General features: G+C 45.5%; 2 protein-coding genes across 2 annotated transcripts; one reads left to right on the forward strand and one right to left on the reverse strand.

Moving 5' to 3' along the window:
* Positions 1 to 1,791: 1,791 nt before the first annotated feature.
* Positions 1,792 to 3,309, reverse strand: LOC123074660 (membrane protein PM19L). Its single transcript, XM_044497443.1, has 4 exons — positions 3,071 to 3,309; positions 2,462 to 2,681; positions 2,300 to 2,345; positions 1,792 to 2,170 (listed from the first exon to the last, which is right to left on the reverse strand). The coding sequence occupies exons 1-4, from the start codon at positions 3,195 to 3,197 to the stop codon at positions 2,093 to 2,095; spliced, it is 471 nt and encodes a 156-aa protein (XP_044353378.1). The 5' UTR covers positions 3,198 to 3,309; the 3' UTR covers positions 1,792 to 2,092.
* Positions 3,310 to 9,492: 6,183 nt separating this feature from the next.
* On the forward strand, positions 9,493 to 10,999 carry LOC123076296 (mitogen-activated protein kinase kinase kinase 18). The gene is made up of 2 exons (XM_044498621.1): positions 9,493 to 10,876; positions 10,981 to 10,999. Exons 1-2 carry the CDS (start codon positions 9,552 to 9,554, stop codon positions 10,997 to 10,999), a joined length of 1,344 nt encoding a protein of 447 aa, XP_044354556.1. The 5' UTR covers positions 9,493 to 9,551.
* Positions 11,000 to 14,885: the final 3,886 nt, after the last annotated feature.

The following is a 14,885-nucleotide window of genomic DNA, read 5'->3' on the forward strand; positions in this document are numbered from 1 at the left end:
TTAGAAAAATAAAAGATAAGTAATGAAGAACCAAATCGAAAAACAGAAACAAAAGTACACTGAAAAAACAAAAGGAAAAAGGAAACTGAAAACTCGGAAAGGTAAGAACCTTTTTTGATGGGTGAATTCTATTTAGCGCATTGGTCAGGGGATAGCTACCTGACGCGTAACCAAGACCTGCGAGATTTGTTGTAACTGGGCTGGCCCATTCCTGTTTTTCCTCCCCACCGATTTTTCGAAGGTTTTCTTCCCTTTTTTTCATATCCGCGGACAATTTTAATATTAAGTTTTTTTAAATTTTTAGACATTTTTAAATTTTTTAGTAACTTCCGAAATATACAGCGTTTTTTTAATTTATGAACATTTTGCTAAGGCGACATTTTTTGAATTTGTAAATATTTTTAGAATTCGGAGCATTTATTGAAATAAATTTTTTTAAATTTTTAATTTTATTTTTAATCCTTAAACATTTTGAAAATTGGTCAAAGTTTTTGAAATTAGGAATATTTTTTCAAATTCATATATAATTTTGAAAAATGGAACATTTTTCAAATTCGTGGGTATTTATTAAATTTGGAACAATTTCAAATTCGTGATTTTTTTGACATATAGGAACATTGTTCAAATATGTGATGAGATTCAGGACATTTTTTAATTCAGAACGTGTTTTGAAACTTGGGAACATTTTTATATAAACAATCAATTTTTACAAATTCGTTTTTTAACATTGTATGATATCCAGAACGGCCTTTTAGAATTCGAGAGTCGCGAACTTTTTTCCGAAGGTAACAAAGAAAAAATAATTAATAGAAAAAATAACTGGGGCGCCCCGTCACGTACATGGGTCGTCCCAAAGCGCGTACATGCAAATGCGCGGGGGGGGGGGGGGGGGGGGGGGGGGGTTGCTCACTAAGCACCACCGCAGACTGCATGGATAGGAGGTCCCTTGTACTGCCCCCGTTTCTAAATATTTGTCTTTTTAGAGATCTCAAATGGACTACCACATACGGATATATATAGACATATTTTAGAGTGTAGATTTACTCATTTTGCTTCGTATGTAGTCACTTGTTGAAATGTCTAAAAAGACAAATATTTAGGAATGGAGGGAGTAAATGGTTCCTAAAACCGGTGACACTCTCAGTTCGCTTAATCTCTAATGGGCCAGCCCATCTAACTACGCAGGTGGGCGATCGGAGACTTAACAGTTGCTACGAGTGATACACAACAATTGTGTTGGCAATGAGCGATAAGTTGGTTGCTTGGATCTGTCCCAATAGCCGACGAGACATGCGCCAGATAAACACCCTAAACCCCAAAACAGTGCATCATGCTAATACTTTTTTTCAGTTTGACTAATTCACATCTATATTTTTTTAAGGATGTCACATCTAAGCTCCCACAAATATATAATGCAGCAACAAGAAACAAAAAAAAACTAGGACAAAAAAAAAGACCACAAACAGAGTGAACATCAGCTTAGATGTGACATAACCCTATTCTTTTTCGTAATGTAGTGTGCATAGATTTTTTAAAAGTCAACCTTTGCAAACTTTGAACAAGTTTACAGAGAAAATTACGATATGCACAACACCAAATATATCAAATATGAAGTTATATTTTATGATGAATCTAATGATATATGTTTGGCTTTCTAGATGTAAATGTTTTTCTCGACAAACTTGACCAACGTTTGTGGGGTTTGATTTTTTAAGAAAAATCTGCATGCACTACATTATGAACGGAGGGGGTAACTAATATTAACAATTTTCCGTAGAAAAGACGATATACTCAAATCAAATGAATATAATAGCTTCGTATTTGGTTCCCAATCAACAAATCACGCGGAAATCTGAACACGCATCTAACGCTTATACACACACAACGTACAGATACACACACACTCACACATGCACAGTGCATTTCCGTCTCAGCAATAAACACACGATACACAAGTTTTAATACCACATCAAAGATGTACACATGCAACCAGTGCTCGGCTAGTTGTAGTTGATATATCGGCATTGAATCATCACGCTTGGAAGCAAATATTCCATCGGCAATCGATCTCTTGCCCACTTGAGCTGGCCCTTCACCTCCCTCCGTGTATGGCGAGTATGTAGAAGAGCTGCGTCCCCGAGAGTATGATGGTGAAAGCCTCCATGGTTATCTACAAGACAATCCAAACCAACACAAACAGTCATTAATGATTATATCGTGTCACATCAGTAGTCACAAACTTACAACTTGATTCCCTACTAGTGCTGATCAAATTAAACAGTGCGTCTGTCGGTCTTACCAGTCTAGCATTCCTGCCGTTCAGGTCAATCTCCTTGACTGCCAATCTGGAGAATCAGAAGGTGCCAAAGAGGATTAAAAATAAGTCAGGCAAAACGTTACATATGCACGCATAGAAAGAGAGTTGGGAGTGGTACGTAGAAGTGGTCATACTACAACATACCCCATGGCGAGCAGCGTGAGCATCCAGGCGATGAACGCAGAGGAGGCTGCCGCCGGCAGGCTCTCGTGGCTCCACGCCCGGACATGGTGGAATCCGGCAAGCGCCGCCCCCATGCCGACCACGCTGGCAATCACGGCGAAGATGACGAAGAACCCAGTCGCCGCGTTCCCTATCGGGAAGTAGATCGGAGAGAAGTGTGACGGCAGCTCCAGCCCGGAACCTGTATATAACAACATACATACGCTCAGGCCTCTTTTGGTTTGGAGGAATCATGTAGGAATTTCATAGGATAGGATTTTTGTAGAAAATTTTTTTAGAGCCCTTCGGTTTGTAGGAATGTAATCCTATTTCTATGCAGGAATTCTTCCTATCTTCCATATTTCATAGGAAAATAAACATTAGCCTAGACTCAAAAATCTTATGATGTGAATCAAAGGGCATCTTCTTTCCTATTCCTACTCATAGGATTTGAGATACATGTCATCTCATTTTCTATGACTTTCTTATTTCTACAATTTTCCTATCCTATGAACCAAAGGATGCTTCAGCTCAAGGAATTAACACAAGATAATGCACCAGGAGTATGCACTACCGGTCAGCAGTACGTACCTATGAAGAAGCCGTTGTTGATGGCGAAGTTGATGGCCCAGCCCCCGACCGCGGCGACGATGAGGTACATGCAGAAGTTGAGCATCAGGAGGAAGCCGGCCACCGGCTTCAGCCCCGCGTTCGCCATGTGTGCGTGCGTGCTCCTAGCTGCGAACGCTTCGACCGATCAGAGGCTGGGCTCTACTTCTTCTTCTACTAGTCAGTATTAGTATTTCAGGCGGCTTAAGGATTGCATCGGCGGCTGCACCTTATATATAGACACAGGGCGTGCGCACGAACGATCGACGGGAAAATCCAGGCTAGATTTGTTCCTTGCTTCCCTCGGCTGCATGGACAGCCGATTGCGTGCTTGTGGAGGCTGGGTTACGTCAAGTTTGTGACAAACTTGATGCTTAAGGCAGCCGTCCCCGCGGTCTGGGGCATTCGGCCTCTCGACCTGTCAGAGATTCGATCCGTTGGCCTCGAGGATAAAATGACGGCTGGCTGGACAGTGGATACCTTTCCTTGCCGGACATGCATACTATATGCATCGACCCTTTTGGTTCAGTTTAGTTTAGTTCCCGCGCTTTATTGCTTTACAGCCGTGGAACGCAGCTTTGGCCGTCGTCTCTTGGTATGATGCTGCGTGCAACACAAGTCTGGTAGATGCCAAATACTACGTAGTACTCCCTCCATTCCACAATGTAGTGCTTCCTCTATCTCCGTGCTTCAACTTTGACCGTAAATTTAACTACCAAGACCGATTGCGGCGGGAGCAAAAATTATATCAGTGAGTTCGTATTCGAAAGAAGTTTTTAATTATGTAATTTTTTCACCTGCCGCAGTCGGTCTCGTTCGTTAAATTTATGGTCAAAGTTCGACCTCGGGAAGCGCGGGCGCACTATATTTTGGAATGGAGGGAGTAATAAAGAAAAGGAAACATATGATTGCGTCTTGGGCCACTGGATCACAAGATGGACGGCTAGGATGTCCGGTTAAGAGCACGATTGCAAGCCTAAAATCGATTGCGGACATGAAGGAATTTGGTGAACCCCTTCTCTCCGCCCAATCCCCTCAAATCTCACCCCATCCCTCTAATCCCCAAATAGTTTTTTGGATGAGAGAGATTATTGCATCTAATTTTTATGGCAAATCAACGTAACGATCAAGAAAAGGAATTGCTTCCTCTTCCGCACTATGTCAAGCTGAATGTGGATGCATGTTTTGATGATGAGATGCTAAGAAGAACCACTGGGGCTGTTACAGCCGGTGGAAGTTTATTGTTGTAGGTAATAGCATAATTGAGTGGTGTTCAGATGTATTGTCTGCGGAGACCATGGCACTGAAATATGGTTTATCCTTTTTTTTGCCGGGGGATATGCTTTATCCCTTGTACAATCTATTGGTTGTAACAAACTAGTGGTTAACTTAGACAACATGGATGTCATTAACACAATGAAGTAGGGAGCAAATCTTGCAGGAGCCCCAGCACCTATCTTCGATCATTGCTATCATATGTCATGTGATTTCCTCATATAATTTTTGAACTTTTCCCAGGAGAGGCAAACTCAGTAGCTCATGAGTTAGCTAGCTTAGCGATATTTTCTCCCACTAATGTCTGGATGGATGAACCTTCTACTTCTATTTCTCCTTTGACTGTAAATGATGTAACACTTATTACAAATGAATGAGAGGAGGTTTTATTGTTAAATAAATAACCACTGCTACAAGCCTATTGCAACATGGATAGGCCAACTACTACCTCTTTTTTTAAAGGAGGTTAAACCTCGCTTCTGCATCATTGTGATGCAGCCAAACAGAATTGATCCTCATCAAATAAGCAAAAAAATATAATCTTAAAAGCACACATGGATGAATTCTAAAAAAACAGTAAACATGGATGAAATATGATGCAAAGAGCATAATGTAGAGTTCTAATTGAAAACCCATTGATAGGAGCATGTGAGCTCCAACACAAGGGCTCCCAAAAGTTTATTTTAGAATAGGGCCCCCAAAAGTTTGAGAGGGCACAAATTGCTACATCGTATATGGTTGGACAACGACATCAGAAAGTGGGCTTAAGCAGAGACGCATGTACATCAGACCTGGTTAATAGTGATTGGGTGCGATCTTGTATCTCATATGAAAAAAGAGGCAATTCTTCAAAAATACATGAAAAGGGAGGCACATACACGAGTGTGGATTTTTTAAGCATGGGTGCAATTAGGGATGAAAACATCGCAGGAACGAAAAGAATTGGGTGCTACCATGTTTGTTTTTACATTTTTTGTAGAAGCGGAAATAAATACAGAAACCCCCAAAATAAATATGGAAACATATACTGCTGGAAACGGGCACGGAGCAAATATGGAGGGGACACGGCAACAGGAACGGGTGTTGACCGAAACTTAAAAACTCCTTGAATTACAAAAAAAATACACACAAAAACCAACAAACCTAATGAATTGTTAACATGGCTACGAAATAATATGATTAGGTTATCAACTTAGCATAGTATTGTAGTAGTACCGAATAATTACATATAAGTCTAGTTGAGTACATCTGTGGTAGTAGAGGGCCTCAAATGGACCATTCTGCTCATTGTGTCATTGTGTGTTGTTTGGTGATTGGGCTACAAATCAGCCATAGGCCTATAGTAAAATGGGAATTCCATATTCACGGAAACAAAAATTTTCTTTCCACGTTTGTTCCGTCAGGAAACACCGTTTCGTTTTTCTTTCTGTTTTCGCATTAAGAATTTTCATTTCCATTTCCGTTTTGCAAATTTCCATTTCTATTTTTCCTACGGAAAAGCTAAAAGTTCCACTCCGTTTTCAACCCTAAGTGTATCGGATCCTTTTATTTTGGAAGACCCAAAAATGATATTTAAAAAGTTTTTAAAAATGTTTAATTTTTACACAACTACATATAGATGTTCTCTGCATGCCTGTTAATTTTGTTGAATAATATGATGTATTATACATAACACTAAGAAAGACAAAATTCTGGCCAGGAAAAACAATCCATTTTTGTGCATGTCTGTCTTTTTTTATCTCACATACAAACACTTATGTTGACGAGACTTTGAGGGAAATTCACTTTGGCTTTGTGCAAATATACTACACATCTATATGCCTGTAGAAAAATTTTGGGTTTCTGTAGCCATAAAATAAATATTTTTGAACTACAAACATAATGAGCTCAGTGTTCCCATGCTCCAAAGTGACTATCCTTACATGCACGTCGTTGGGGATCCTGATTGATCGTGCTAAAGTCATAGCATGTTCGTGACTCCTTGATCTGCTTGAGTGTTCGCTGTGCATTCATGAAGGCCTCATGTGTTGCCAAATTATGATACGCATCCCAGGCTCCTTGCTCCTAGCGTCTCTCTGCCCCCTCCCGCTCTCTCTCATCTTCTATTTGTTCCACCATTTCTCCATTATGTTGTTAGCTCCAATGCAGTGATACCCCGCTGCCTGACCATCACAATTCCCGAAGCGTGCCATCACAAATTCTACAATTCACTATCACAAGTTAGAAGGGCAGAAAGATGAAAGTTAACTTGTAACTCTAAGTCGATACCGATCGACTGGTTTATCATTCTGTCAGTAGATAAATTTATTGTTTTTGTAACTGCCACTTTAACTTATCTAGGTGTTGTCGGTGTTGTGCAGATTGCGGTAGCTAAATTTGTGGTGATAGTTATTAATTAATTAGTTGCTCTATACTTATTGATTTGCAGTCAAATTGTCTTGGGAACATAGTTGGCTAGTTGCTCAAGAAGGCGCGTATCGAAGAGTTTCAAGATAGTTGTTCAATCAGAATTCAAGACTCCGATGTCCTCAATTTTACTGTCTTGATAAGCCTATAATTCATGTAGTGTTTGAAATTCATCCACATTAGACCTTTTTGGTTTATACAACGGGAAGGATCATGTATTCTAGAAATAGGAAGTATGATTCTAGTGTTGAAAAGTGTAAGAAGAGATAAAGACTAGAGTCAACCATTTAAACCCAAAAGGGTGTTCGTGGTAGATTTTTTGTGAAAGAATCTCAAACAAATTTTGAAATCAAAACTGCTAAGTTAATGATGGTCATGGTGATGTTGAAATAGAGGTTGAGGCTCACACTGTAGAAATGGATGAAGGCGGTGATGGTAATATTGTCGATAAAGCTGATGATGGTAATATTGCTGATGAAGGTCATGATGTTTATATTTCTAGTGACATCATTTATTCATTTAGCCTGGTATATTATGTCCAAGAACCTAGGATGCACTTGATACTAGAATGATTGATACTTCTAAAAGGGACTTTTGTGTTGAGCATGGCCCTGGAAACAAGTTCTCTACATTATCATAGACTACAATTCTCTCAAATGGATAAAAGTGTGACAAAATTGGCTTTCATACGGTAAAGATCTTGGGATAGTTTTTTTTTATACATACCATTAAGAAAGTGGTTTGTGAGAGGCCACTTAACAAACGAGAGAGTGACTAGACTCATCTTAGCACTAAATTGAGCACGAAACCAGTAGCGAACATGTCACAAATATGACTACATGCTATCACTTGCATCTGCAAAAACTAAACAAGTGATAAAGTTCCTCGACGAGAACTTGAAAAAGAAGGGAGCATTGGACGATTTTTTTTCCAGGATTTGTTTGATTACAATATTTCTAGTAGAACGTAATATAGCATTTCATGGTGGTAATTGTAGATTCAGCAAAGATAGCAATGACACTTTCATGGTGGAGGTAGTGCCTGTGGGGCCCACGCGTCCCCTGCTCGCGGCCTACTCGGCCCTGGCTTGCGGCCCCATGGCCGCGGGCAGATGGGGTACCACATTGGATGACAAACTACGTCCGGACAGCTCGGTCCAGACGTATGCAGGCGTTTTGAGGGTCCACTTTAAAAATGCCATTATATGTAAAAGTTCCAGGAGAAACGTAATATTTTGACTTGTGCAAAAAAAAGTCAAAAGTTTGGCATTTCTAGACCATTGAATTCTTTTTTTTTTTGCTAAAAAACACGTTCTGTTTTGCATGAAAATTGCCGAGCGCGCTTTAGACATTAACGTGAACACATAAAAAATGAAAAAAGTTTGATATTTGTTTTAAATTTACTGTTCATCCCTAACATTCACATTCAACTGCTATGTACTTGAGGTTAATTTCGGTAAGTTGCTTGCTTGCTGTTATTTTTTGTTAGTTTCTTGTGTTTGGATTCGTAAAGTTGCTCCGTTGAGCACATGTTGAGCAGGCCAGCTGAATGAAAGCTTTATTGTTTACTTTGATTCAAAGATACTTGGAATTTGAAAAACTTGAATTACGCAGACCGAAAGGATCAAAAAGCCCCGAATGTCCATCCTAATCTGTGAACTTTAATAGTACACGTGTGCAACATGGTCGGTGAATGATGATATAATTACATAAACCTGTAAGATATTTTTTGTTTTTCAGCTTGCTCAGTATAGTATTTTAATGCTAAACACACTGGAACGTCAACATCAATTGTTTGCAAGTGTGAAAAGGTCCCGTCCATACGACATGTATTTGGAAGTTGAACTTTCCTCGCATACTTTGCTCGGCCGGGAGGTGGAAAGAGAAGGCGAAGATTTGGCGTAGAGAAACCTTCAGGATGTGTGTACTGGCTGACTTGTTGGGAGGACCAGGCCGCTGAAACACCAACAGCTTCCAGCCAAGTGAGACCGGTGAGCCGAGTCGCGAGCAGAAGGCCGCTGTAGGTGGGTGGTCAGCTCCCGGCTGCGGAGGGCGAAGCAACCTTGCTGATTCCTCAACTTGTTTTGGCAACTCGCAGCCTGAGCCTTACGTCACCCCCTCCAAGATACATAGTACGGTTGACTGGTTGTGAACATTCATCTGAACGTAGACCGACTCGTGGTATAGGAAAGAAGAACGATCCCAGTAGCCGCCCACCACTGCCACTGGCCTTGCCTTATCGACAACATCACAGTGGGCGCAGTTCATTGGACACCGCCAGAAAGATTGGAGTACAGTTTTGAAGAAATGGCAATTATTAGTTCCGAACCCGCACTGGATTAGGAAGTGATCCAAAACATTTTTGAGGAAGCGCAGGTGAGCTGCGTTTATATTAGAAGAGGAAGGGAGTGATCCAAAACATGCAAAGAATATTCGGGCATCAAGCAGATAGTCATGCATGCAGATCGCTTGAACGAGCGTCCCACCAAGAAAAGAGAGGTCGGAAATCCCATCTACCGCACACGCGCGGCAGGCACTAGAATTTGACCATGGGCAGCGGCTGAAAGCTCGTTGCGCCGTCCCCTCGCCCGGGCGTTGACGGGGACTCCGCACGAAGCACACGCTCTCTCTGTCTCTCTCCCGCACGTTTCCCACGCAATCATCGCAGCCAAACTCGGGGTGGCCATACAAATACGCCCCCGCGCTCCCTTCGTCCACAGGCTCATCGATCGCACGTCCAACTCCACGCACCACAGACCCAACCCTACGATCCCTCTCTCGGAATGGATGCCACAACGGCCAAGCAGCTCAGGCGGCTCCGCACGCTCGGCCGCGGCGCGTCCGGCGCCGTCGTCTGGCTCGCCTCCGACGACGCCTCCGGCGAGCTTCTCGCGGTCAAGTCGGCCGGCGCCGGCGCGGCCGAGACGCTGCGGCGCGAGGGCCGCGTCATGGCCGGGCTCTGCTCCCCGCACATCGTCCCGTGCCTCGGCTCCCGCGCCGCACCCGGCGGCGAGTACCAGCTCTTCCTCGAGTTCGCGCCGCGCGGCTCGCTCGCCGACGAGGCTGCCAGGAGCGGCGGGAGCCTCGCGGAGCGCGCCATCCAGGGGTACGCGGGGGACGTGGCCAGGGGGCTTGCCTACCTCCACGGGAACTCGCTGGTGCACGGGGACGTCAAGGCTAGGAACGTCATGCTCGGCGGCGACGGCCGAGCCAAGCTCGCGGACTTCGGATGCGCGAGGGCGGCGGATTCCGACCGGACGATCGGCGGCACTCCGGCGTTCATGGCGCCGGAGGTGGCGCGCGGGGAGGAGCAGGGCCTGGCGGCCGACGTGTGGGCGCTCGGCTGCACCGTCATCGAGATGGCCACCGGCCGCGCCCCGTGGGGCGACATGGACGACGTCTTCGCGGCGGTCCACCGGATCGGATACACGGACGCCGTGCCCGAGCTGCCAGCGTCGCTGTCGCCGCAGGCCAAGGACTTCCTGTGCAAGTGCTTGGCAAGAAACCCCCGCCACCGGTCCACCGCCGCGCAGCTCCTAGAGCACCCGTTCCTCGCGTCCGCCTTCCGCGACGTCGACGCGGAACCGGCGAAGCAGGATTGGATGTCCCCCAAGAGCACACTCAACGCGGAATTCTGGGAGTCGGACGAGGAAAGCGAAACAGAGGACATGCTGACGAGCGCGGCCGAGAGGATCGCCTCGTTGGCGAGCCCTTGCTCGGCCTTGCCAGACTGGGAGTCCGACGATGGCTGGATCGACGTGCACGGCGAACGCCCTGAAGCTTCAGAAACAACGTCGGCCACGGCGATCGCCGGCACAGATTTCGGTCCTTGGAGCCGTGAAGAAGGATTGGAAGCCGAGCTTGGTGTCCGTTTCGCTGATGCGGATGCCGGTAGGTGGTACGACCTTGTGCGGAATGTGGATGGAGCGCATTATTTCGGTTGGTACGAGAGAGATTTTAGTGTCAGTGTCGCTACTGATAGACCATTGTGCCTCATTGTTAGTCACAGACGCAAAATTGTAAAATTCGGTTGTCATTGCGACAGAGAAAGAACAATACATTCTGATTTTGCACAAATATTTCGTTGTCTTGAGCTTCCGTCGATGCTGTTTGCATTTTATCTTCCACTGAAGGGGGGGGGGGGGGGGGGGGGGTATTAGGTATTATCTTTTTTTATAACTGCTTGCTGCTTATGGCCTCTTTAATTTGCAGAATTTCAAAAAACACATAAATAGAAAAAACTCGAAAATAGAATAGAATCGCAGGTGCAATACACAGGATTGTCAAAACAAAGGAATTTGCAGAATCACCGAAACTACATTTCTACAACCAGGAGCAAATGCTCCTGGTGTGAACAGTAAAAGCAAAAAGAATTCAACAAATTCTGAAAAAAAATTGTGACATACTTTCACAAATATTTGTTGTCCATGCAAATTTCATCACGAAATCACATTGGTACAAGTCGTGCCAAAAAAACAAAATCAGAGCTCCAAATGCTTTTGTAAGTAACATTTTCAAAGGATCGATTTTTTTACCACGCCTTCCACCAATGAAATTTTGCATGCACAACAAAGATTTGTGAAAGTATGCCACAAAAAAATTCAGAAACTTTTGAATTGTTTTTGTAATGATTTTTTAGTGTCCACACCAGAGCATTTGCACCTGGGTGTAGAAACTCCACATCCCAGAATCACATGTTTTTTAGGAGGTGCATAATTACATGTTTGATAGGTAGGAATATGAGAAACACATGATACATGGTCAAATTAAGGTTAGACCATATGCAAAGATAAGGTGGAGTCGATATTTATGCTACTTATAGCCAAAACAGAAGTTTGATTGGATTGTAAATTTCCTTTGTTTTTTCTACTCAATCCAAAAAGAAAAATTCTTCCATTTTTTTCTATGGTTCATCTTTTGAATCAAACAAATGATGGTGTCATCATACAAAAATAATAATCCTATGATTTTCATTTATTCTAATGAATCAAAGTGGCCCTTACTAAAGATTCTTCCGGTCTATGCTACTCTTCAATGGCGGCGGGTGTTGTTTTAGTGCGCTGGTCCAATGGGGTCTTAGCACGACGAATTTCCGACTGTCTACTATAATAAGGTTTGCCCGGCTCCAGCGAGGGAGGGGCAATGACGGCGGCGCGTCTTCGGCTCGCTTCAATGCTTGTAGTCGTCGCTAGGTGGTCCACGAATCTGAGTGTAATTTTTATTATTTCTTGTGTTCGTTGTAGTACCATGATTGAAGATGAATAGATTGGAAGTTTTTCGCAAAAGAAATGCATTTGCTGCTTCACAATGTTCTAGGCTTCAACAAACAATTTTGCTAAGTCTCAGTCGACTGAGACTTTCTTATGTCTCAGTCGATACTATATTCCTTTGATCTTGCAAGGAGATTCGTACAAGAATTTCTTTTCAATTTTTCTTTTTTTCTTTTATATACTATGTCATTTGAGTGAGAGTTGGTTAAGTCTCAGTCAACTAAGACCTAACCACACCCTTCAACAAATTACTACTACGAAATAGGAAACCCAAGCCGTGAAGATCTTGATCTGCAATCCAATAAGAAAAAAATAGTACTCCTTTTTCTTGCTGGTGAAAAAAAAAGTACTCTAGGCCTGCTCCTAGAGCACTGTGTCATCTTTTGAGTTTTGATACCAGGTCGAAACTTCTTGCTATGGTATGTGTTCTCAACGGATGTCCTTCAGAGGAAGCCAACGGATGTGGAAACGAGGGAGTCAAAGGCTGTGTAATTTGACTCTTCAGAGTAGGAATACTTCTCAGGCACGTGCGTTAACTGATAAATAAAATGCGTACCGTGAAAGTGGGAGATTATTACTCAATCAATCTCATGTGCAAGGGATGTTTGGTGCTTTTTTTTTTTTTTTAGGACTAGGGATGTTTGGTGCTGGAAAGGTCAAAATGTTCCTTCAGTTAGGACGCGGAGTTTTGGCTCCCGAGCTCATCTGCACCCACGCTTAGAAAAAAAATCAAAATAAATACTAGAAAAATTTAAAAAATTCCAAACTTTTTTTGGGCGGTAGATAATTGGACGCGTGAGATCCGCTCTAAAATTCAACTCATTTGAGCATCTGAGCAGCTCTTGGCAAAAAAGATAAAATCGGGGTCTGTAAAAATGTTTACTGTTCACGCACTGTTCTGACCCGATTTGTCTTTTTTGCCAAGAGCTACTTAAATGTCCAAATAAGTTGAACTTTAAAGCGGACCTCACGTGACAAATTATCTATCACACAAAAAGAATTTAGAATTTTTTGAATTTTTCTAATATTTATTTTGATTTTTTTTCTGAGCAGGAGCAGATGAGCTTGGGAACCGAATTGATATCCGTTTCAGTTACTGATATTAAAATCAACCGCAGAGTGCTTACAAAAATGATTGGCAGGGGTACTTATTGTTGAACATGTGTACATGTATGAAGGTCTGGTTTCTGTATGTAGTACCTGTAGTATCTGTCTCCCTCTATCTATATGTACGTGTATCTTACGAGACAAGATACCGGCCACACCCCTTGTACCTATATATATGTGCCTAGTGCACGATCAATCAATTATCGATGCACCAAATCATTCTTTACATGGTATCTATCGCAAGTCGATCTTCCAGCTTTCGCTAACCGTAGCCGCCGCCGCCCCCAGCCACCGCCACCACCCCTCCTCCCCGCGCGCCACCTCCATGCCGCGCCGCCCCTTCCCGCCGCGTTGCCTGCCTCCCGCCGCCGCGCCGCCTCTCCTCAGCCGCGCCGCCGCTTCCCTCCCCACGATCTCATCGCCATGTCTTCCAACGCCTTCACCTACTCCAACCCCTTCGCCATCGACCCCGCCGAGATCCGCGACATCAACGTCCATGCACGCGTCCCCATGATCCTCGACGCCTCCAACTCCACGTACTTCGCGTGAAAGACGTACTTCACGCCGCTCTTCCGCGAGAACAATCTCGTGGATCACGTGGATGGCACCGTGGACTCCCGCGCCATGGTGGACGACGCCGAGTGGACCGCGATCGACGCCACGATCATTCGGTGGTTCTTCACCACCATCTCCAAGGACTTGTTCCACACGGTCGTGAGCGCCGCGACGACGCCCGCGCCATGTGGGTCAAGCTGAACGGCCTCTTCACCGACAACAAGCTTCAGCGCCGCGTTTTTTTGCAGCAGGAATTTTTTGACTGTCACAAGGATGAACAGTCCATCGATGACTACTGCCGCCGCCTGAAGACGTTGGCGGATGAGCTCCGTGACATTGGAGCCAAGGTGGACGACGACCTCCTCCTCAGCACCCTCACCGCCGGCCTCAACGAGGACTTCGGCAACGCCGCCTCCAACCTCACCTTGATGCCGGAGCCCTCCTTCCCCAAGTTTGTGGCGTACTTGAGGTTGGAGGAGCGCCGGATGAAGGGGGTCAAGAAGCGCGTGCAACACCACGCCCTCGCCGCCGGCACCTCCCGCGGCCCCCTCCACCGACCGCCCCACCCGCGCCGCGCCAGTAGCCGCCGCCACCAGCGCCTCCGGGGTACTTCCCCTTCTCGCCCGCGCCTCCCGCCCCTCCCGCTGCCCCAGCAGCCGGGTGGCCGCAAGCAGCAACAGGCGCCGGGGGGGGGGGGGGGCTCGTCAGCAGCAGCAGCAGGTGACTCCCCCATGGACGTACGGCACCAACCCGTGGACCGGCGTCGTCCACGCGTACTCCATACCGGTCCCTCGGGCTCCGACTCCGGGCATCCTTGGGCCCCGCCCGGCGGGTCACCAGGCCCTCTTCGCCGCGTAGAACGCCGCTCCCTACAGCGGCTATGGTGCCGCCCCCCCAGCCTGCGCCCGCCTACGGGTCCGCGCCGGCCTATGGGGCCGCGCCCGCCTACGGCGCCGCCGCTCCGGCCTTCGGGGCTGCTCCCGCGCCGGCCTACGGAGGGTTCTACCCTCCTCAGGTGCCGCCGCCGTGGGACCCGGCCTTGCTCGCTGCACTGCACTCCGCCCCGTCACCAAGCTCCTATGGTGGCGGTGGTGACTGGTACATGGACTCGGGAGCCACTGCTCACATGACTGCTCATCCCGGTAACTCACGTCTCCCACTCCCGTTCATACTCCCACTCGTATC

Source organism: Triticum aestivum, chromosome 3D (assembly GCF_018294505.1).
Source record: "Triticum aestivum cultivar Chinese Spring chromosome 3D, IWGSC CS RefSeq v2.1, whole genome shotgun sequence".
Lineage (NCBI taxonomy): Eukaryota > Viridiplantae > Streptophyta > Magnoliopsida > Poales > Poaceae > Triticum > Triticum aestivum.